The sequence below is a fragment of the Cupressus sempervirens genome, chromosome 8 (genome assembly GCF_028749045.1).
Source record: "Cupressus sempervirens isolate cs-2001-9-10 chromosome 8, ASM2874904v1, whole genome shotgun sequence".
Taxonomy (NCBI): Eukaryota; Viridiplantae; Streptophyta; class Pinopsida; order Cupressales; family Cupressaceae; genus Cupressus; species Cupressus sempervirens.
Genome location: NC_143125.1, coordinates 59,119,843 through 59,144,460, shown reverse-complemented (window position 1 = coordinate 59,144,460; position 24,618 = coordinate 59,119,843). Strand labels below are relative to the sequence as shown.

Below are 24,618 nucleotides of genomic sequence, written 5' to 3'. Positions count from 1 at the left end.
CAGTCATTGTCCATCATCACCGGAGCGCAAGTCAACGATGAAGATGGAATGGCCAAACATGAAATTCCAAGACACCTCCCAATTGCACTCTTTGCAGAAGGTGGAGCACACTTTTACATGCACCAAGAATTTTATTTAGGCCGAATGCAATCCCCGACCCCCTCAAACATGTGCTTTCCTTGAAATCCAGAGCACAAAAATCCCACTACAATGGATTTAGTCCATTTAAACAAATTTCACACTCTCCCCAGGTAGCGCTCACCACATAATGTGGAATCCACATTTATGCTGGAGTGAAGGATTTCCTTTGCCTCGGAAAAATACGCAATGTCCTCCAAATTGCACTTACTGCATAATATGGAGCGCACTTTTGGGTATGTTGAGGATAGCATCCACAAGATTGACCTCCTTCCTTAGGCCAAAGTTGTGCTCTCCTTGCTTTATGGAGAGCATATTCCTCTATATCGTGGATTTCTTCCGCAATGACAAATCCTAAACTCCCTCCAAAATCTGCTCTGTCTGATATATTGGAGCACATTTTTGAAACTGTTGTGGATTTTATCTGCAATTGTTGTAATCCATTACGATGAAAAATTGTCACCCGAGCTTTTCTGAAAACCCCCTTTTAGTAGTGTCATGGAATTCCTTCAAGAATCCCTGCCTAGACCCTGTAGTTAGGAGGCATTATTATGAGTTGCAAAATTTTCCAAAAGTCTAAGAAAATTCAAAATTCGCCAAAAAATAAATAAATAACTTGAAGAAATTTGGGACAAATCAAAAAGTTGGAAAAATTTCAAAACAATTTGGAAATCCAAAAAATTTTGAGAATCTTGAAATCCAAGACAAGCAAAAATTTTGAAAATCCAAAATAGTGAAAAAATTGAAATCTGAAATAGCATGAAAGTTCCAAAAATTCAAATGGGAAAAAAGTTGAAGAAGTCAAAAACTCGTAAAAAACTAAAAATCCAGAAAAAATTGCAAAACTTGGAAAGAAATCCATCAAAATTGAAGAAAGCAAAAAGTTAGAAAACTCTTCAAGGATGGAAAAGTTGGAATCAAAAAAACATTTTTTTTAGATTACATGGAAATTAAATAGTAATTTTTTATTAATATTTTATTTTATTTTATTTTTAATAATCCAAAAATCAAAATTGGAGGAATTAGAACATAACTCTGTCATACAGCTGAAAGGGAAAAATGGAAACTTTTTGAAAAACATGGAGAAAAAGCGACAAGTGGCATAGAAATAGGAACCTTGGTGGTTAAGTAAAGCAGCTGCCTAATTTTAGCCTATAGCTTTGATGTTAGCTTTTCCGAAAAACAAATTTATATAAGAAAGCATTTCATTCTTTCTCTCACACCCAAAAACTTGAAGAGCGAATTGAGAAAATGAGCAAAAACTTGAGAGTTTGGAAGGAAGATTTTTGGAGAAATTTTTGAGATTGTTGAGGAGTTTTCTTGGAATTCGTGACAGAGGATTTTGAATTTCATCAAAAAGGAACTTTTTAGTGAGTTGTAGAAAATTGCATGTTTCTTGAGAAAATCTGGAAAAGTGAATTTCGAAGAGAAGAATTTGGAAATCTTGACGAAGTTCCAAAGCCTTTGTTTTTCGGCAGAATTATCTCTTATTTTTTTTGCGTATTCTTATGTGTGAACATTTTCTATTTTGCAGAAAAGAAGAATGGCAGAACCATGAGGAGCAAGAGAGACACATAGACAATTAATAAAGAACGAAATGAGAGGATTCTACCCTGAATCCAAAATCATGTCAAAGTGGGCTGAAATTGGAGGTACGAGCCTTGGCTGCCTTGATTTGGAAGACTTCAATCAGAGAATGTTAAGATACAATAACCATAATCCTACACACCTAGCTACCAGAATTGTGAGAAGTGGAATTGTTGTTGTAGTTGGGTTCCCTCCTTCCTTTCAGCATCTGGAGTTGATCGTGGAATATGCCAAACACTATAGTCCTAAGGACTAAACAATCAACGATTCAGAATGCAAATATTTCACAGATTTTTCTTTGGTATCCATATCAGAAGCATTTTGAATTCCTTAACACCCGAGGATGGTCACGAAAACACAAGAGCAGATGCTTAGAATCTACACCTCTGGGATCCATTTCTATGAAGAAATAATCAACAAAAGATGGTTGAAAAAGAATAGATCGCATCATTCCAAGATTCCTAGGAAATAGTATGACTTGACTTGTAGAGGGAGTATAGCGACATGATCATGACGCTGAGTCGCATATTTGGCATTCCTCATTCTTATAGATTTGAATCTTGGATGTGGTACTTCATTGAGCAGGTGACAGATGAAAGTGACAGGATAGATTGGGTTGGGCTCATAAGTGACAACCTAAATGAACAATTGATGAATCTAGAGCACACAAGGAAATTTTACATGAGCTCTTATGTCATTTACATGCTAGCATGGAGGATGAATTATGATGGACTACGATGCAAAGGATTGATTGGAAGCCGAACCCAACACTTGAAAGTTCATAAATGCTAACCCTAGTTGCATTTATATTCCAAGGATGATTACATAAGGGTTAATGATGCCTCTGCCATGCACATAGTGAGAACACTGCAAAAGAGACCAAATACGAGATTGTCAATTGGTGTGATGAAGTTGGTCAAAGTTTACAGCACTTGGTTCATTCAATTTTCTACCTTTTCATACATCTGAGTTTTAGGATTTTCCTTGGAGCCGTAGAAACTTCCCAAGTACCCAACTTACAACCTATGACAAGATCCAAAAAGGGAAAAAGTTGGGATTACAATTCCCAATTTCCATAAGCGAAGGAAAAACTGAGGTGTGTCAATGTTTGAAGGCTACAGAGAGATCATTAGATGTTCTCCCCTTCTTCCATCTTCCACTATATCTGAAAAGGCCTAATTTTGATCCCTACAACAAGATTACATCAGAAGCGGGATCAAAGTACCTACATAAAGTTCACCTCTCGGATTTTTGGGCAAATGTTGCAAATGAGAACAAGATTAGAAAGAAGATGGATGGATTATAGATTACCATTGAACATTATCAGAGCATGCAACATATTTCAGGGTCCTGATCAGATGGAGGAAGATCCAGATGTGATACGAAAAGGATTCAATCTAGAAATGACATTTCAGCCATATGATTGGAAGAGAAAGAAGTCATAGATCTAGAAGCTCTTTCAAAGCCAATCTTGGATTTTACAAAGTTGTGGACTGAGCATAAGCTAGAAAAGCTAGTTGCACCAGCAAATGGATTCACCTATAGGTTGATTGGTCACCAACCAGTCAGGGATGAAAGGCAAATATCTAAAGGGAATGTTGAAAGAAGAGAAACTCAATCAGAAGGAGTACAAACCAAGAAAGGAAAAGAGGTAGCTCGAGAAAAGTGTCCTAGGAGTGAGAAAGTCATCCAAGAGCCTCAACAGAAGAAGTAGAAGCCTAGAAATGCTTCATCTTCTCCAAGTCGCACTCACAATGTTCAAGAGATAGAAACATTTGAAAGGCAGGAAGTAGAGACAAGGATAAGGAGATTTGAGTGAGAAGAAAGTTTGGATAGGCCATTGCATGATAGACTAAGCATAAATGCCTACGAAAAATCCGCGCAAGGGAGAGAGAGAGCAAGATATAGCAACAGAAGAAAGTCTTGCTACAATCTTAGAGCGAGAAATGATGGAGGCCGAGGTTTGTCCAGAAGAGAAAGAGGCTCCTGCAGTAGCAATACATATTCCAAATGTTGAAGTTGTAGTTCCTGAAGTAACAGTGGATAGTCCAGGAGGTGAAGAGGAGATTGACATTCAAGCAGTCCAAATGAGAGAACAATTGGTGATTCTAGGAGACCCGTCCATACCAATTCCAGTATGGTTGGAACAAATTCAAAGGAGTCAACAAAAGGAGGTTGATCCGGCAATTGAATTGCAAGAAATTTTGGACCAAGCAAACCAATCAAAAGAGCAAGGGAAAGCAAAAAGTTTCACTAAGGTTGTTAGGCGAGAATCGAGGTCCAGAATTTTGCAGATTGCAACTCCTACAGATGACAAAGGTAAAAATCAAATTGCTTCAAATGAGTACTGTCACAGAAATCAATCTTGGTTTTGCCTCCCAAGAGCAAATCTTAGAAGTATTTGATGAGTCTATGCAAGCTTTGAAGGATACACTAAAGAATTTAGAAGATGGATACCAAAAATAGAAAGCAGAAATTCCAATAAGAGAGGAAGGTCCATCATTTGTCCCTCTGACAGGTGTTTCAACTGAAGCAGTTGATGATAATGATAGGATCAAGCAGACTGGTCAAGGTGCAAAGGATTGGGTTGAAGGAATTCAGGAGGAAGCATTCAAGCATGCAGATGAATTGGTGCAAATACATACTAGGGCATTAGCTATACTATCCAGAATCCAGTGCATGGAGGAATCATGGGAGGATGAACATATTTACCAAGATGAAGTGATTTCTGATATTCAAGGTCTGATGGAGACTCCCAAAAAGACATTGATTGATGGTCGAGTTATTAGTGAGGGGGATATCTATGATTTTCTTCAATGGTACAGTGTAGTGATCACAGCTAAAGAAATGTTTGAGAGCTTCATCAAGGAATTTGCTCAATGCAAAAAGGTGGTTGACAACATCAAACAAGGGGTATCCAATATAGTTGCATCCTTGTTGTAACAAAGATTGGTGGAAGATGAAATGACAACTGATAATTTGAGAGTCAAGTTAGAGGAATTATTTCGACTGAATGTCTATGAAAGAAATGTTTTTCAAAGCTTCTCCATCTTCTCGAATACAATGCACACAACTTAGGGCTTGCTACTAGATTGGGAGGAAAGCTTGGGAAAAGCAGAAAGAGCAATTGCAATTCTAGAATTCAAGCAAGAATCGGCACCAAACATCAGTACAGAAGAGTTGGAGATAGTATTGGATCGATTCAAGCATAGACGCATTTAATGCATAGCAGATGTTCTTAATGGTCATTTATTGCACTACATTCCCTCCCTAAACAAGGATGCATAGTGGGCATTTATTACCCACTATAGTAATGAATTTCTTATTGCATTAATGTAGATTCCTTTTCTTTGCCCTAACCCTAATTAGGGCTGATGTTGCACAATCTTGATCGTTTGTTACTATGATCATCCGAGCCACCCATTGTAATCGAGGACCTATATAAAGGTCTCACTTCTCATTTTTAAGGAAGATTTTTCTAAGATTGTTGCTATGAGCTATTGAGATAATAGAGTTTTCATTTAAGCTTGGTGAATACTTGATGTGTCTTGGTGCTTGCTTGTTCTCTTGAATTCCTTCATTCAAATTAATTTAGTTTAGTTAAAGTGCTATGATTGCAATGGAGAATATGATGGTGTATTGATGAATTCCTTTGGTTCATACTTTTGATGTTTTACTAATCCTAAATCGTTGTGGGAAGTTAGTTTGAAGCCATTTCATGCGTATGTTTAACTTCTATCGTTCATATACACTGTTCTTTATGATGGTGTATAGGGTGGTTTGAAAATCTTTCAACATAATCCTTGAAGATTGCACTAATTCGTAAGTAGTCATAGTATATCTTGGTGAAGCGGAGCTCAATAAATTGAGGAATTTGTCCACCAAAGTACCGTTTATTGTCATCAGCACCCTTAGGATTAGAATAGAATTCATGAACCCTATCCCATTTCATTTCTGCATATTTCGTGAAAACCCAAAAAGTACTTTATTGCAAAACCTTTAGATAGCTCCCACATCCAATGTGCCTTGCAGTGAATCTAAGTAAATACACGTAAGGCCCCTTGTGATCATCAGCAAAGCACATCAACCACCAAGCTTATCCACTGTAATATACCTTTTTGGGTATTATACTAAAAACCCTTGATATAAACGTACAAATTTAAAACCAAACCAAAAAGCCAATATTTGATGTAAATTCCAGAACTTTAATCAATTTGTAACCAATAGATTTGCATACAAGAAAACTCAAACAAGTTGGTTTTATTCCTCCAATATTCAAAAGTACATATATAAACCAAGAGTTAACACAAATAACCGCCAAATATGTTACTGTATTATATAACAACAATACAATAACATGCAACAGTCCAAATAATCCAATCTTATAAACAGAAATAACAGTCAGATTGGCAAATGTAGATAAAACCTATAAGAAGGCTAGGTTTGCGTCCAACCTCCAAATGCTTCTTCAAGGGTTTGCGTCCTCGAAGAGATAACCAGTCATTGTTTCCAACTCCCAGATTAATATTTGTTTTAAATATTAAAATCTTCATGACTCCCCATGCTGAGTCTGTTGTAGCTTTATCACTTTTCCCAATGTGATGCACACCCTTTTAGGCAATGTGGGATAAAGCACCTTTTTAGTCCTTCAATCACTTAAGCGAACGTAATACCTTTTTAAATAAAGTGACAAGTTAAATGAACTTTAAAAGTCACTTACTCAGCAAACCATATAATCATCAGTCATCAAAATAACTAACCAAGTGAACTCGGAAAAGCACATGCAATAGCTCATTGGAAAGCTCTTGGCGAGACACTTACAAACCAACACTGAGATACTAAGAATTCTGAGCTCTGTTTACTTACTAAAAATAGTAAGCATCCGGACAACCTGCCAAAATTGCTCTGATGGGTTGGAAACTAGAAATCTCTAGGCCACATCTTGAACTAAACCCCGTAAAAAACTTTTTTTGCCCCCGAAACCTAGGTGAAGTGAGTTAGCAACACAGAATTATAATGTCCTAGAAAAAGGAGACATTACAAAGCCTCCCTTCGCAAAAATTGCTTTCCCTCAAGCAATCTGCTCATACCTACAGAAACCAAATGCCGAGATCCCATACTCCCCTTGAGAAAGAGTTTCTACTCCTTGGCCGATGTACTCCAGCATGCATCCTCCCAAACTCGGAATGGTGAAACAGTACAATAGGGATCAAGGTGTCAAATAGCTAAATGTCAGGATCCCAAGTCTCACCACAAAGGGACACCAACTACCATGTGCTACTGCCCTGCGTTCCAATACCCTCAGTCAGAATGAATGCCTCACTCCATGAGTGACCCTGTGAGTCTCTACTATCAAGTGAAGATGGGAGCTCAACAATATGCCAATATCCACCCCAAGATGATAGCAACCAAACTCTCCACCTAACTCCCCGATAAAAGGAAATACATAGGGATGCTCCACCTGGATCCCAAATGAGAACTCTTACACTGTCTGAGGTACCACCGACCAGCTCCTGTAATATCTGTACCACTGTACCGCTATACCACTCCTGTAATATCTGTACTGATGACAATGACAGATTCGGCCAATTTGACTCCACCACCATATCTCCCTGGTGAAAACGGAGTAATTCTAATCTCTGGAACCCTAATGTGTCAGAACGCTGAAACACATAGATCATAATCATGTGACTGTATAACAACACAGCATAATCCACCAGATGTAAGATGCTATTAACACCTGGGTCCCCGATCACCCAGTCAAAATGATCCTGGGTAAAGGAATGAGTGGTTGGTGAATCACCAACATCATGAGTCCTAATACTGTCTTCAATATACCGCTGAATAAAAAATGTAGACACCTCATGTGGAACGCAGGGTAATATATGATCTCCCCACTAATCTGTAAATAACTCATTGACCCTTGAAGGACAAATAGAATCAGCGAAAATACCACCAACATACACAGGTAAATCACTGATAGCTGGAATATACCAACAAGTGAAATCACCAATCAACAAATAGGCCATGGCCATCTCATTAGAGCAAGGTGATAAATCTTTGGGTAGGCTGAAAAATCCCTCAGAGCATACTAAGTATAAATCTGAACTTCCTACTCCACCATAAGTACCCTCGCTTATGTCAAAGTCTTCATAAAAGAAAAGTTCACCATTAATTGAAATCCCTAAATTATCCTCACTTGTTGTATCACTAACCATGTGCTCATGTGAAGATGTACAACTATTGTCATAAAAATCAGAATTTCCAGACTCATCAACTTGTTGATCCATAGAATTTTTCTCATCATAGAAAGTCTCAGATGAGGGTGATTGAATTACATTGTTTGCTTTCACATCTACCCACTTTATGAATTTCTTCAACGATTTGTGTGATTTCTTATGCCCTTGAACCCCGGTTATCTTCTTTATGAGTGGCTGCCCCACTTGTTTGATTTTCAGCTTTATGGATGGAGGAATGCGTTAAGCTCAATTGAATTCATAGTTCATCTATCTCACTCTCCTTGTCCTTTCCAAATTTTATGGCTAGATCTCTATCCATTAATAATTACAAGTAATCATATTTTATCATTTCAAAGTTTCAAAAATAGTATGTAAGAGAGGAGTTGTGACACCACATACATTCCCATGCCTCTCTTCTATCACAATCTTCCGCATGAGATCCTCAACCAATTTGGAAGAATCATCCATCCTTGTCAACACTTGGACAAGCTTGTCCTCTTTGACCAAAAGCATATCCAATAAGTCAAGAAGTGATAATGGTTTTTGACCATCTCCGTCGAACACAAGTGGGCTGTTCTCCATAGAATTTTTCGATTTTACATCACCTAGGGGAACAATATTTTCAGATATGCCCTCCAACTCAACGTGTGCTAAATCATCTATCCTACCAACATTGCAGTCCATGTGCTCCTCAAAATTTGACATAATTTTCAGCCTAGTACCACCATAAAATTTATCTAAGTTAATTTCCATGTCACCAAATAAGATGTTGGTGTTTTCCATGTCTAAATAAGATGGGGAGTTGCCAACATTGGCGGTTTGGTCAACTCTTCTACCTAGGGCATCAATATGCTCATCAAAAGACTAGTGTAAACACCTCCATAAGATACTTTTGTCTCCCACTTACCTATTAGCATACTGGTGCCATTATTAGTATTTTGCATATTATCATGCTAAAGTTGCTCTTCTTTTTTAGTACTATTATCAAGTTGATTGATATCTTCCCTATGCAAATTTATGTAACTGTCCTCTACAAAGAGATCTCAAGCCAAATCATAGCTTTTGTTTCTTATCATATCTGTCTTGTTTTGCAGCTCTAGCTAAAGGTCCACATAATCAATGAATGGAAATTCTTTTTCAAGCTTTGACAGGAATTTGTTATAATCATCGTACAGTCTCCTTACTTCAGTTTTAATATCGAGTTGGAAATCTCGTCCCACTTCCTCTGCCATGTAACTTTTCATGTGCTTGAGACAGACCCAATCTTGTTTCCTATGTCCTATCTGTAAGCTTACTTTTGCAAACTACACCTGCTTTGAATAGCGTAGCTGATTTCAAGACTAGTTGTTTCTCAGCTATTTCTATCATTAGGCTCAATACTTTCAAGCTAAATTGGACCTTGAAGCTAAATACAGACTTTCAGAACACTATATTACCATTGTAATTTACCTCCTTGGATATTAAAAAAATACCTATGATTTGTTTCCAAGGTATTTTACCAAACAGTTGGCATGCACTAAACTGTTGTAGATTAACTATCCCACTGTGGTTGTTTACTAAATCTAATACCACTGAGATATGATTCTGGAACTAGGGTACTTTGACAAACAGTTATCATCCAAACAATAATATACTCCGCTGGAATGAAACAATAATGGGGTACTATGCTGATGGGACTTTCGTCAAACACTTCCAGTGTAACCAATATTTCTTTGAGCAAGCATAATGTAGTACCAAAACATTTTACTATCTCATTAACTAACTCCAAGAAATAGTTATTTCAATCGATGGCACTAATACTCTAAGCTCTTCGAAGCTAGAAATAGTGATATACAAATCACTAAATTTTTAATTTTTTTTGCACAGCCTGGCTACGCATCTAATCCCTAAACTATGTCTTTCTTGCATCTCCATTATTTATGTCAATTTTGGCAACACAAACTTTTCTTTCAAAACTTAATGAGAACAATCCCTTTAGAGATGCTAGATAATACTGTCTCGTACAGGAAGTAAGTCTACTCTCACTGCAATGGCCCCGTGATGATGTTGTGAGTACCTACTTCATCTGCCAACCCAATGCATTACCATAACCTGTGGACGACTATGATGCCCATGAGTTATCTATGACTCTCCAACGCTGTTACCTTTCTCAACCTTCCCGTGGCCTGGAAATAACAAAAGAAAGGGTGATAGCTGAGTCTACTCCAAATGCTATCCAAGGCCCACATTCAGCTGCCTGACGTTGAATGGCATCCACACTCCCGACCACACTCACAGCCTATGCTGGATTTTGTCTTCACACTAGTACTTGCTACCTAATTATTCCGCTTGGGAATCCCGTGATCTGATGCAACTCCACCAGTTTCCTAAATCCACTCCCATCCGTAATCTGAAAAATACAATACCACTATAGAAATCGCCTATACTGAAAATCGATCTTATTGAGTCTCGATACGTACTCTGTCCTTCATTAATTTTGATGTAGGCATTTCCATCGTTCAGACAACAAAACCTTACAAAATATGTATCTTTCGTATACAATCTACTTCATATTGGTAAGGAATGCAATGCGTTGTATGACCGTAGTTGTCATTTCTTGCTTCTCACACATTCTAGGCTTCTCCTGACAATATAAATATAATCTTGACTTATTTCTGTATGTTATTGACTTGATACTTCTGTGTCATATTATTCTGAATCATATAAATATTGTGCTTTCATATCTACATACGGAGATGATACTAGTAAAGGTTGCAGAAGATCTTCTTAATATCTGCTAAGTGCATTCGCTTGAGAGTTTTTTACCATGCCACCTTTCTATGCATACCTCAAAGTGGGCAACATAAATACTTCCTTTGCATATTGTTACTGCCTTTTGAACAGTTTGAATGGCACCGTATTGCAATAGATACAATTGATCTTTCTGTCTTAAAAATTTTGACGAGAAAGGTACATGCTGATAGTGTAATCAGAAACTTTTGCTGACAGGTTCTTCAACTAACCCCAGTAACCAAAGGATTCCCATGAATAGATTGACCTTCAGCCTCAATCTCGTTTCTTATAATGCAAATATCGGCCTGTATGTATTGTTAAGGCCTTCCCAAATCACCTCATTGAACTGGAGCTACACTCTCATGATGCAAACCGATCCAATACTTAACTCTTGCAAAAATTATGTCTGTGTCTCGATAAAACTTCACAAGCTAGCAAGAAGACCAACTCTGATACACTATAATATCCCTTTTCCAGGTATTATACTAAAAACCCTTGATATAAACGTGTAGATTTAAAACCGAACCAAAAAGCCAATATTTGATATAAATTCCAGAACTTTAATCGATTTGTAACTAGCAAATTTGCATACAAAAAAACTTTAAAAAGTTTGTTTTATTCCTCCAATATTCAGAAGTACATATATAAACCAAGAGTTAACAAAAATAATCACCAAATATGTTACTATATTATATAACAACAATACAATAACATGCCACAATCCAAATAATCCAATCTTATAAATAGAAATAACAGTCAGATTGGCAAATGTAAATAAAACCTATAAGAAGGCTAGGTTTGCATCCAACCTCCAAATGCTTCTTTAAGTGTTTGCGTCCTTGAAGAGATAACCAATCACTGTTTCCAGCTCCCAAATTAATATTTGTTTTAAATATTATAATCTTCATGACTTCCCATGTTGAACTTATTGTACCTTTATCACTTTTCTCAATGTGATGTACGCCCTTTTAGGCAATGTGGTATAAAGCATCTTTTTTGTCCTTTAGTCACTTAAGTGAACATAGTACCTTTTTAAATAAAGTGGCAAGTTAAATGAACTTTAAAAGTCACTTAATCAACAAACCATATAATCATTAGTCATCAAAATAACTGACCAAATGAACTCGGAAACGTACATGCAATAGCTCGTTGGAAAGCTCTCGACAAGACGCTTCCAAACCAACACTAAGATACCAAGAATTCTGAGCTCTGTTTACTTACTAAAAATAGTAAGCATCTAGACAACTTGCCAAAACTACTCTGATGGGTTGGAAACTAAAAAATGTCTAGGCCACATCTCGAACTGAACCCCATAAAGAACTTTTTTTGCCCTCGAAACCTAGGCAAAGTGAGCCGGCAACACAGAATTATAATGCCCCAAAAAAAGGGGACATTACATCCACAATCAAGACTTGAATTTGAAGGAACTTTGGAGTCATCGTATGATCTTCTAGCAATCTTAGCATACATGAGACTTTGTTCGAGAGAGGATAAGATATTTTGGTATTTTGTTCTACTATTTGGTGGGTCATAAAATACGCGTCAACCGTAATCTTCCCCAAACAATGTTGCCCTTTCTTTCTTTATGCCCTTTCCTCCCTTTTCCTATTGCTTTTTTCATCTCATAACAGTCCCTGCAAGTCAGATCTGCAAAGATAACAAGGCTTGGTGCATAGTATGCATCATGAAGTCTTGTCATGTCTTCCTCTAGATTAGGTTGTTCTTTCCCATTGCCTTCAGTCATTTCTTTGTCACTAACTTCATCCCTGAAAGTCATTTCTTTGTCAATAACTTCACCGCCATCTGAAGCTTTTCTTCAACTCAAACTTCTGCCTTCAGCACCTTTCTCAACAGGCCGACCACCACTTAGTTGCTGGCTCATTCCTCTTAACAGTTCAATCATCCTCCACATGGCATCCCTCACACTGGTATTAATCTCTCTGACTTCCTTAATTATATCTTGCAGATTTGCATCTTCCCTATCAACCTCTGCTGCCTGGTTTTTCGCTCTGCTTGTATCTTTTGTCCACGTCATTTATCAATCCACAGGCTGGCAGAAAAGTGCCTCTGGTACCACTGAATTATAGAAAATTGTATAACAAAGAATTCAAATAAAATTCATATCTATGAGCCCTAAATAGTTTATGCAAACTCAGATATGATTTCTCAAATCATTTGAAATATAATGAACAGTTCTCAGTAGTAAAAAGTACTATACTTGAGAGTTCACCAGTACAACAATCAATAATCACGCAATTTCAGGCCACAGTGATGGAATGAATGTTTATATTTCTCATTCCATTAGGCCAACATACTTAGATTGCAGAAATGCATATAATGGAGGTGCAATATCAATTGCCTACTGTTTCTTTCAAAACCTACCAAAATGAATAACATGCGCTGAGACTTAACACCTGGCCCTTGCAATGCTGCAGGTGCTACAGACAGATCAACTCAGTCACTCTCTTGAGTATCTGCTTTTTCTGGGCCTGAGTAATGATCTGCTCCCAGCCTCCCACACCCCTATTGCTGTCTTAGATGTGCAGAAGAGAAGATATTGACCCAAAGGCACTAGTGATGTCGCCTAAAATCAATTTTTCCAAATGGGAATTGATTAAAGCTAAAGGATTGAATCAGACAAGGATTTTGTCCTCCCTGATCAGAACTCCTAGGGATTTGTCCAAGAGTAATGAACTCCACCAAATAAACTGATCAATGATTCTCCAAGGCTCCCAATCACACATAGATAACAAGCACTAATCGGTTGAAAGTTAACCACCAAATGGCTGACTTATAAAAGAAACTATTATTTTATGTACTAAGCCTACTTCCTCCTAGGTCAGCCAATAATATATTCAATAATTTCATTTACTCATGTTTAATATAATTCTATGTTTAAAAAGGGAAATAAATGACCTGGCCAAACTAGGTATAGCCAGGGTCATTACACCATGGTCAGCAAAGATCAGATCGGTCATAACTTATCCATATCATTTCTTTGGAAATCCAAAGTTTTACATTTTGTGTATTACATGATAACAATTTCACAGGGATGTCAGGAGATTCAGCCTATGCTGTTTTTGATATAAAACAAGCATACACTTCCAATACTGTCTTGCCAGAAACAACAACTAAGCTGGATCTGACTAAGTTAGGAAGATGTGAAAATTACAATTGCTATGCAGCTTTAGGAGTGGCTTTCTCCAGTGGAATATACATTTCACTGCTCAAAATTGACAGGGAAAGCAGTATTCATAAAGAAATGCTTACTTTTTGTACAAAATATTCAATTGCTGTTTTCCCCTTTCGAATGATTCAGCATCAGCGCTCTGCATTTCACATGTGCATACAATGTGAACTAGAGGAGGTGAAACGGCAGAATCATTCAAGAAAAATAGAGATTATTATATTATCAAAGCCATATCATAAGCAACGGTAAAATGAACAGAACCCTACCCGTTTCATCCTCTCTTGAAGGTCCTCCAACTCTGGCCTCATCAGCTGCATTTCAAAATGACATCAACATTCAAACATTAAACAGTGTAATAGAACTTGACACCTATCATAATCATAGAACATGCCAGCCATTTACTTAAGCCACATAAAATTCATTATGGAAAACAAAGATAAAATGCTCATAAAGGTTTTTGCATGTTTTACTTAAAATCATATAAATATATTATGGAAATTCACATAAAACTATAATAAAAACTTCCTAAAACCTACAAGTTACTTCAAACAGTAGCTTGACAACCAGACCAAATTTTTAGAACACATAGCATTCAAGGCACATGTAGAGGGATGTGTTCCGTAGCATAGAAGAGGCCACTGTTGGACCCACATCAAACATTACACATTGTCACTCAATAGATAATACTGTGATAGTGTAATTTGTTCACAAGCAATGAAGAGACATAAAGACCTGTTACTGTTATGAGTCCAGAATAAGCTGAACAGGAACATTGAGGTTACCATTTTGGAGACTTGTTTACTCCTTGATAAATAGATTAACAGTATGTAAGTATGAATAGATTAACCATATCGAAGTTATGTAATGTCCCCTATTAGATTTAATCTTTAATTGCTTCAAATTCCCAAATGATTTTGAATATAGCTACTCTCAAAAATATATGAAGTCTATATTCAGTTCAAAGATATACAAGCTCTTGAATGATATATTTGTATGAAATATAAAAAAATTTGCATATCAACCAAAGTGTGATTACTATTATAAATCTTCCTTAATAATATGGCAAATTGTGTTAATATAATTTAATTTGTTCCTTATTAATGTCTCCTTAATTTATTCTTCCACATGTTGTTTACTTAGATGACCCTCTTGTACAAAATTAGTCTTTCTATTTTATTACTTAATTTATCCCCTTACTTCCTTACTTTTTCAGCCACCTTTGGTATTTAAATATTCCAAATACTTACATGCATATCGTCTCCTATAATTTTGGCCGTTTATCCCTATGGAAATCTTTCTTATCTCCTTAAACTATTCATTGTTTTTTTCAATTTTTCAAACTCCTTTTGCTTTTAACCACTCCTTAGAATCCGATTCTTATTCATGCTAATACTTATGTGCTCCCTTATTTCACCATGGTATTCCTTCTATGTTCTTTAGTTACTAAGTCTTGTCCCATTCTTATCATGTGTTCTTTTATGGGTATTTACAACTTATCAGCTAATAATGCCACTCTATCACTTTCACAGGGTTATCCTCCTTTTTGCGCACGATGAGTAGGGTCATATATTCCTTTTGTCTCATTCTTATCACAGCATGGTTTTTTATATATTTTTCCTTCAATAATATTTCTTTCAATGGTCAATGCCATATTTGTAGATATCCGCATCCCCATTTAGGAGTCACATCCTTTAGCCATGTCACCCGATGTGTGAGTTCACTTATATTTTATTAAGGGTATATTTTAGTTATAGTTTATTTACAAATATTTAATATTGATTTATTTATCTTTTAGCATTTCTTTTATGTTTTAGGTTTGGGTAATGCAATCTTTTTAATGGATTTATTATATTTAGGGTTATAATAGTTCTCTAATTAGTAAATATTGTCTATTACAATTTCGATTATTATAGATAGGATATTCAACTATTATGATCTTATGTTAAATTTCATTAGTAGAAAGGATATTACAAGTTACAACCCTGCCTGAGCACATGCTTGTAAGGGCAAATTACAAGATCCCAAGCAGGGGCGGCAAACAAGCTAAACTGATCAAAGAGAAAATACATAACTGAGACTTCCAGAACTCTAAATCACTAACATATTTACCAAAAGGGGCACTATAAAAAATGATAATAGTACAGATACTTGACTAAAAACAAGGAGGAAAATAGACATTATCAAAATCATCTATTGTTTGTTAGCTTGGTGTATTGCTTCTTCCTAGTGGTTAGGCCAAAGGACATCCGACCCTCTAGATTTGAGATTATTTTGATTTGATTATACCTACATAGAGGAAAGAACTTCTAATCCACAGATTCATCTTAGAAGGAAGAAAAGTGCCAAAAATGCAAAACTGCATGTGTCATTAAGATTTAATTCTTGAGATGCTTTGTGTTAAGTAACTTTTCTCCAAGTCATCGATGGGTCCCTGATTTCCAGCACTGTTCTAGAGAGTTCCTTTGGACTTTTTTTGAAAACACCCAAAAATTTTATTAGACATTGGAAGCATAGTCATCTTATTCCAGTTGGCCACCTTGCTGAACAGTGTAAATAAGCTAAAATCTACCTGAAAGAATTCACTGTCTATTTATCCATGCAGCCAACCATAGTTCAATTTTTTTTTGAGTGATATCTTGAAGCTCTTGGGTGTTCATGAAAACCCTAATGTCATTAGACGCTTGTCTTCTTGGGTACATAGAAAGTTGAAGAATCTTAATCTCTTTGTGCACAAATACTTATAAAATGAATTTGAATTGGACTTATTTACCAGTTGTACTAAAGGCTTACTCATACTTTCCAAGTAAGATCCAAACATGTTGATCTCTGTGATGATGAGGGTAATCACATCATGCGCAAGCTGGATACATAGAAAGTTGAAGAATTTTACTCTCTTTGTGCGCAAATACTTATGAAAAAAGAATTTGAATTGGACTTATTTACCAGTTGTACTAAAGGCTTACTCATACTTTCCAAGTAAGATCCAAATATTGTTGATCTCTGTGATGATGAGGGTAATCACGTCATGCGCAAACTGGCAATTCGAACAACACTTTCCTGAGAGAAAAGTTTATGCATCATTGGCCTATTTAGCTTTACCCATGATTATAAATAGCAAAGAGGCTAAGCAGAACCCCTCAGCACCTAAATCGCATATATGATGTAATGTCCCCACTTTAGCACTTGACCAAGTGTGTGTGTATTAGCCTAGTTCTACATGGTCCAGAGGGCTAATGAAGGGTTTAAAGGGATATTAGAGTGTTTTCTCCTAGTTATGTCTAGCTTGGGCCAAAACGGAGTTAATTTACTTAGTCTCTGGCATACTTACTATTTTTAGTAAGTCAACAGGACACAGGGGAGGCTAGTTTTGGTGATTGGATTTGATACTCCTCAGCGAGAGCTTTCCAACAAGCTATCACTAGTGCTGTTCGAAGTTCGATAGCTAATATATTTTTATGCCTGAAGAATTATTAAAGTAACATTTAATTTAGTTGTAAAATACTAAAGTGTTACTTTAATAGTAAATTTTATGGGAATGTGTGCAAATCAAAGGGGCGCCAAAGGGAGACATAAGTGAGTATTTTAATATGTTTTATATTACACATATTTTATCCCACATTGCTCATGAGAGTTGAGTCAACCCTTGCAGAAAGAATAAAAGGGAGCATTGGTGGCTTCATTCGGCAAGGTTGAACATGAGAAGAAAATTGATATGTGAGTTGCAAATTTATTCTTTGCATTAGAGGACGTCCATCCTCTCTTGTGACATTTTAAACGTCATCCACTTGGGGTTTGGCCTTTGGAATCCATTATTATCAGCTTCATTATCAAGCAGATTGGGTGTGTTTCTAGCTACAGGCAGATTTGATGTTTTTCTCATATCTTTTTCATTACTCATCCAACGCTTATGTTACTTTGAGGGAATGATTTTATGAAGATATTGGATTGTTTGAAAGACAAAATATTGTAGCAACACTGTTCATGTGGCACTATTCATGTCACTGTAGCAGCAGGTTTAAATAACATTTGCTGGAGCATTATGTCGATAATAGTGGAGCAATTAGTGAGTTGATAATCTGCCACATATTTGATTCTATTAAATTCTGAAATAACATCTTATCAACTGTAATACAATTTCCAATCTGCATATCATTGTACTTTCTTTTGTTCATGTTGAGTGATTTTCAATTCCATGCAAGCAAAAAATATAAATGTCTCATTTCCTAAGTCATAAGGGGTTAAATTAGTAAACCGAGGAATAAGGAGTTGGATGCAAACTGTTTGACAAAATTCCTACCAGTAGTTGTTTAGTTTTTAGGCATTTCTAGGGTACCCATTACATATGAAATGAAAAGTTTTCCATTCTCTTCATTGAGAATAACGATAAAGAGGAGCATTATGTTGCAAATATGGATTTGGCTTGTGACCTACATATATAATCTAGAAGCACAAAGTGTAATGGATTATTTCTTAAACAATTATATCATCCATGGTTTTCCTCCTACAAACAAACGCTAATCATGTTTCAAAGAAGAGCATTCTGCTGCAAATGTGGATTTGGCTTGTGACCTACTTATTAAATACAGAAGCACAAAGTGTCATGGATTATTTCTTGGGCAATTATATCATCCATAACTTTCCTCCTAGGAACAAATGTTAAAAATGTTTTAGACGCCATTGCTAGAACTCTTAAGTTACCAAGTTCACCAATCCTAGCTTGGTACAAGTCTAGATCAAGAAAATAAAAAAAAATTATTCACGAAGTTTAAACAAGCCCATCTTATTTCTGATAACATTTCTATTGCCAAATCTGTTTTTGTAATCTGTGGATATAAGAAGCCTCAATGAGGCAGCTGAATACATATGATGACACCGAAACGTTGCCTCTCTTCATCCTTCATTACAGGTTGTACAATACCTAGCTATACTAACTTATCTATCCTTAAAAGTAAAACAACAAAAAATATATAAAATAGGTTAACAGATATCTTTTTAAGACATATTTTGCACTGATTATTGAGGTATGTTTTTATTGATCTAATTTTTTTTTTTTAAAGTCTCGACAAATAATTTAGTGGTTGTAAAATATCGAGTTGACAATACTAGTTTATTTATTTTTATGTTTTGATATTGAACTTGAAGTATGACGCTGTGATGGTATGATCATGATGCTATGATTACAAATTTAGGGTGTCTTATTGCATGCTTCTAGACTACATATACATACATACATATATATATATATATAGAGAGAGAGAGAGAGAGAGATTTGTAAAGATTATATATTGGTTTCAGAATCAATGTTTTGGATCACACTCTATGATCCGTCATCTAATGTTTCTTAGCTCTCTTGTATCCTGATGATGGATCGCAAAGAGTGATTTGAAACATTAATTCAAAAACTTTGCACAATCTTTTCCAAAAAACTATAGCTAAGTCAATTATAAATTGTTGAAATCTCGTAACTTCTTTAATATATATATGTATGTATGTATATACATAATTTACATGTTTTTGTACTAAGAAGCCCAAACCCCATTTCAAAATTTTGTTGTACCAACTAACCAGTTCCTCAAACCCGTACATGAATCTGAACCCAAACTGGAAGCTTAGACAGGAAGGAAGGCTTCATTCTATCGGTCATGATCTTTAAGAAAATTTTACATAGTTGTAGTGTATTGATCACTATCAAGCAATTACATGAACTTGAGTCGTTCTCAGAATGAGGAGAAAATTAATGGTTTTCTTGAACTTGAGTATTTGCTTATTTTTCTGAGTTCATTATATTAACAAAGCTTTTCTAATGAGAGAACAAAATATATGGTAGAATGGTGCAGGCAAATCATTTGGCCTTTCAAATTTATCCAGGTTTGAGGATAAACACTGTTTTATTCATTTCTTCTAATAGATCTAAGAAACTATTAGTTGTCTACCTTACTGATTTTTCTTGATGTCTAATTATTACGAAGTAATTGGTAAATATTTACTCGATATTGACAGAGACCAAGAGGTCAATTTATACAAAAGAATAAAACGATGTTTCCTTAGGAAACAAACGTAAAGAATAGAAATAGTGTATTGTAGCTAAAAGAAAGCTAACTACCAGATAACTACAGACTAACTAATATTAGAAACATCCTAATATTTACAATAGATTACAAATAGATAACCATTAACTAATAATAGAAGCTTATCTATTATCATAATACCCTCCCTTAATGGTTAATCTATCCACAGCACCAAGCTATCCTCTGAATTTAACAAACTTATTAGGACCAAGAGGCTTGGCGAGAACGTTTGCAGTCTGATCCATGGTAGGAACATACTGCAAGTTTATTGTCTCGTCTTCAACTACTTGTTGTATGTAGTGACAATGAACATCCACATGCTTGGTTCATTCATGGAAAACTGGATTTCATGCTAACTTGACGTCTTCGTTGTCAACAAACAAAGTGATTAGTCCTATTGGTGACATCTACATATCCCAAAGCATCCAACGAAGCCAAACAACTTCACAACTTGCCTTGACTGTCCCTCTGTATTTGGCCTCTGTAGAGGAGAGAGAAATTGCCTGTTGCTTCTCACCGGTCCATGTGAAGGCGCGGGATCCCAAATTGAACACATATCCAAAAATTGACTTTTATCATCAACAAAGCCTACCCAATCTAAATCTATGGACCGAGTCTAGGATTAGAACTTCGAGAGTAAAGAAGTCCATAATTTGTAGTGCCCTTCACATAACGAAGGACACACTTTGCTATCATCCAATGATCAATCTTAGGAGTTGTCATAAAATGTGAGATGTAGGTGATTGCGAAGCTGATATCAAGCTTAGTAGCAGAAGGGTAGATGAGGTTGCCTACTACTTGCCTGTATGTAGTATCATCAATGAGAAGAGAATCAGACTTGGCTAATAACTTGAGACATTTCTCCATGGGTGTAGATGCAAGCTTGCAATCTAGCATACGAGATTTGTCTAACAAAGCCCTAGCATATTTGGAATGAGAGATGAATATACCAGACGATTGTTGTCAAACCTCAACACCTAGGCAATAATGCATAAACCCAAGGTCGGTCATATCAAAAGACTGGCATAAATTTGGTTTGATTCCCTAAATCAAAGATGTCGAACTACCAGTGACAATCAAATCATCCACATAAATAACTAGAAGGATGCTTTCACTGTCAAAAGTCTTGATGTACAAATTTGAGTCTGAAGAACTCCTCTAGAAGCCTTGATCGCTAAGGCACTTATCAATTTTCATGTACCATGCTCGAGGGACCTACTTCAAGCCATAGAGAGCTTTCACTAATCTGAAAACCTGATGTTCTTTACCGCCAACCTTGAAACCAAGAGATTGCATCATGTAGACCTCTTCGTGGAGATCACCATTCAAGAAAGCACTCTTGGCGTCCATTTGATCGACCTTCCAGCCAAACTGTGCTACCAAGGGTAGGACTACTCTAATTATGTTCATCTTTGCAGTAGGAGCAAATGGCTTCTCATAATCAATGACTTAACGCTAAGAAAAGCCCTTTGCAACTGAACAAGTTTAGTACTTATCCAAAGAACTATCGGATTTGTATTTGATTTTGTAAACCCATTCGCAACCAATGGGTTTCTTCCCTAGTGGAAGATCAAAAAGGACACAAGCATTATTCTTCAACAGGCTCTAGTGTTCAGATGTCATGGCCTATTCCCACTCTGGAATTCCTTTAGCCTTGGAATATGTTTGAGGTTCAAACACACTATGAATGTTGGACATGAGAGCAAAGTTAACAAACTCTGTAGGTTTGCTCTTTTTCCGAGCAATTCTCTCGTCAATGAGCTCATCATCATGAAGATTAGCAAGTGTCTTAGCCCACCACTTAGGCCTAAGAGGAGAATAACCAACACTAGTATCAGGTGATGCTCTATGATCATATTCCTCATCTAAAGAATCTGGATCAAAATTAGGCAAAGCATCTACAAATCTAGGTGATCCTGCAGGAGAAGCTGGAGGTGTCTATACAGGGATCACTGGTATAACTAGAGTTGCAAGAGCTATTGGAGCCCTCCCATTAGGTGGACCTATGGAAGTCTAACTCCCAAACCATGAGCCTTCATAGGCTGGTCTATTGAATCAGGAATAGGAGAAACATGCATGAATAGTCCTCGTTGCTCATCAAATACTACATCACCACTGTACAAGAGACGAGATATCTTAGTATCAATCAAGTGGTAGGCTTTGTGAGGACGATTGTATCTAGCAGGCATGAGTTTTTGTCTCTTGGCATCCAACTTGGTGCATGACGCATCAAGGATCCAAACAAAAGCAAGGGAGCCAAAAACTTCTAGGTGACCGATTCTAGGCTTGCAACCTGACCAGGCCTTTTCCACAATCTTACCTTTGACCGCCACTGTGGGTGGCAAGTTCAAAAGATAAACTGCAATATTAACTACTTCTACCCAAAACTTCTTCAAAAGATGTCTGTGTTCGAACATGAAGCGAGCCATCTCGGTGATTGTTTTCAACCGACGTTCAACTGCATTGTTTTGTTGTGGTATATTAGGTGTGGTTAACTGGCATTTGATGCCAAGAGTATCCAAGAAGCTAGAGAATTCATTAGAACAAAATCCCCCCCCCCCCCCCCAATTGTCTGAGCTAAGAATAATAATAGATTTCCCAAACCCTTTTTCAACTGAAGGTTTAAACTTTTGAAAGATGGGAAATGCTTCTAATTTCTTTTTAAGGAAATAAACCCACATTTTTCTATTGAAATCATCAACGAACAACAGAAAATACCTGGACCCAAGAACAGGAGTGGTTATAAGGCCGCAGGTATCGGCATGAAGAAGCTGAAGTACCTAAGAAGATCGCCATGAATTACCACTAGTGAAAGGTGTGTGATGTTGCTTCCCAGCCTGGCATGCATCACAAACTCCAAGTTGTTGAGTCTAAATCTCTGACAAACCGAGGACAAGCTCTTCCCGAGCAAGTTGAGAGAGATAGTGCACATTTAAGTGCCTATACAGTTGATGCCAAAGTGTGCTAACAGAAGCGAGTCGAGCAGCCATAGCTAAGTCTCGAGAATCACCTAAATCAATAAGTAGGAAAATACCACGATCCTCAAGACCTACTGCAACAATAAACTAAGTCGCCCTATCAGTGATGGTACACTAATGTGAACTAAAGGTGATATCCAACAGTTGAGAATGTTGCAGTAACTGACTAAGTGAGTAGATTTAGTTCCATCCCTGGAACATAGTACACATCAAGGAAAATGAGATTCCTCCTAGCAAATTGAATCTGAATGTTCCCTTTTCTGACAACTGTGTACTCTTCTCCACCACCAAAAATAACAGAATCTAAATAAGGTTGGTAGTCAACGAACCAGTCTCTCTGGTGGGTGAAGTGACGAGAGGCACCTCAATCAATGTACCCAACAAACAACTTCACATGATCTGCAGGTCTTTTAGCCATGAAGGCATAAAAGGCAAATTTTGTTTGATCAGTGCGCTTTGCACTATTTGCTTTGAGCTACGAACCTGGTTGCTTAGATTGAGCAGCTTATCATTTCTGACATTCAATCTTCATATAACCAAACTTGTGGCGATAGTTGCATTGGATGTTCTTCTGGGAGCCTTCTAAAGCAAGAGCAAAAGACATCTGTTGAGACTTGCCTTTATCCTTCTGAAAGGATTCAACAGCAAAGGCTTGCTCTAAGGAAGTGGAGCTAGAACTGCTACCAAACTGTTGTTTCCACCGATCTTGTTGAAGTAAGAGTGTGCAAAGATCTGTGAATTTCAGATCAACACCAGAAGAAGTGATGTTGAGAGTCTCGATAAAATGCTCATAGTACTTGGGTAAACTCCTAAGAGTGATGACCACAATATCCTCTTCCTCCATCTTGCAACCAATGGCAAGCAACTGATCACAAATTTCTTGAATCCTATTCAAGTGAGCCTAGAGCGATGTTCACTTATCCATGATGATAGAAAACAATGTGTTCTTCAAAAAGAAAGCTCTCCTTTTGTTAGAAGTCTCATGAAGATTCTTGAGATGTGCCCATATCTCGGTTGCTATCTTGTTGGATAGAATATGAGAGAGTTGATCATCAACTACAGATAATTTGAGAAGTATCACCGCCTCCCAATTATTCAAATCCCATGTATCCTAGTCAATACCAGGGGCAGTTGGACGATGTGCAACACCAAGAACAATCTGATCAATATTCTGATATTCAAAAATTGCTATTGTTTGTTGCTTCCAAGTGCCATAATTCCTACCATTTAATTTTATATTTTCTCAAGCAGAATATTAATCAAAGATGTCTTAGCACGATTTTCAATGAAAAATCATGAAAATCTGTAAAGGCACATACTTTTAGGCAAAAAAAAAGCAAAAGACCCAGAAAAATTAAAGAGGAGCCTAGAAGAGAGCTCAAAAAACCCAAAAAGAATATGTTGTTGGTTTCTGGATCCCCAAGCTCAGATTCTGAGGCACCCAAAAATAACATAAGACAACCCAATTGAGATCTTGAAAAACCCACCCAGAATCAATTAAAAAAATTGATCAAGTATAGAAAATTAGGGTTTTGAACAAAAACTGCCCTGCTGCAAAAAAACCACAAAGAATGGTGGAAATGTGCAGAAAAAACAAATGACAATTACAGAAAAATGGTCATATGAAGCAAATATCACAAAAAATT

The 24,618-nt window shown here is 36.6% G+C and overlaps 1 protein-coding gene across 1 annotated transcript in view; it reads right to left on the bottom strand.

The window, feature by feature from the left end:
* The window catches only part of LOC149541592 (mitochondrial inner membrane protein OXA1-like), a 123,808-nt gene that overhangs the window by 72,019 nt on the left and 27,171 nt on the right, over nt 1-24,618 (bottom strand). The window contains exons 3-4 of the mRNA XM_089796786.1: nt 14,193-14,237; nt 14,007-14,065 (exon numbers count right to left, since the gene is read on the bottom strand). Of these exons, the coding sequence (XP_089652912.1) occupies nt 14,007-14,065; nt 14,193-14,237 (104 nt within the window). The remainder of the gene's footprint in view (nt 1-14,006; nt 14,066-14,192; nt 14,238-24,618) is intronic.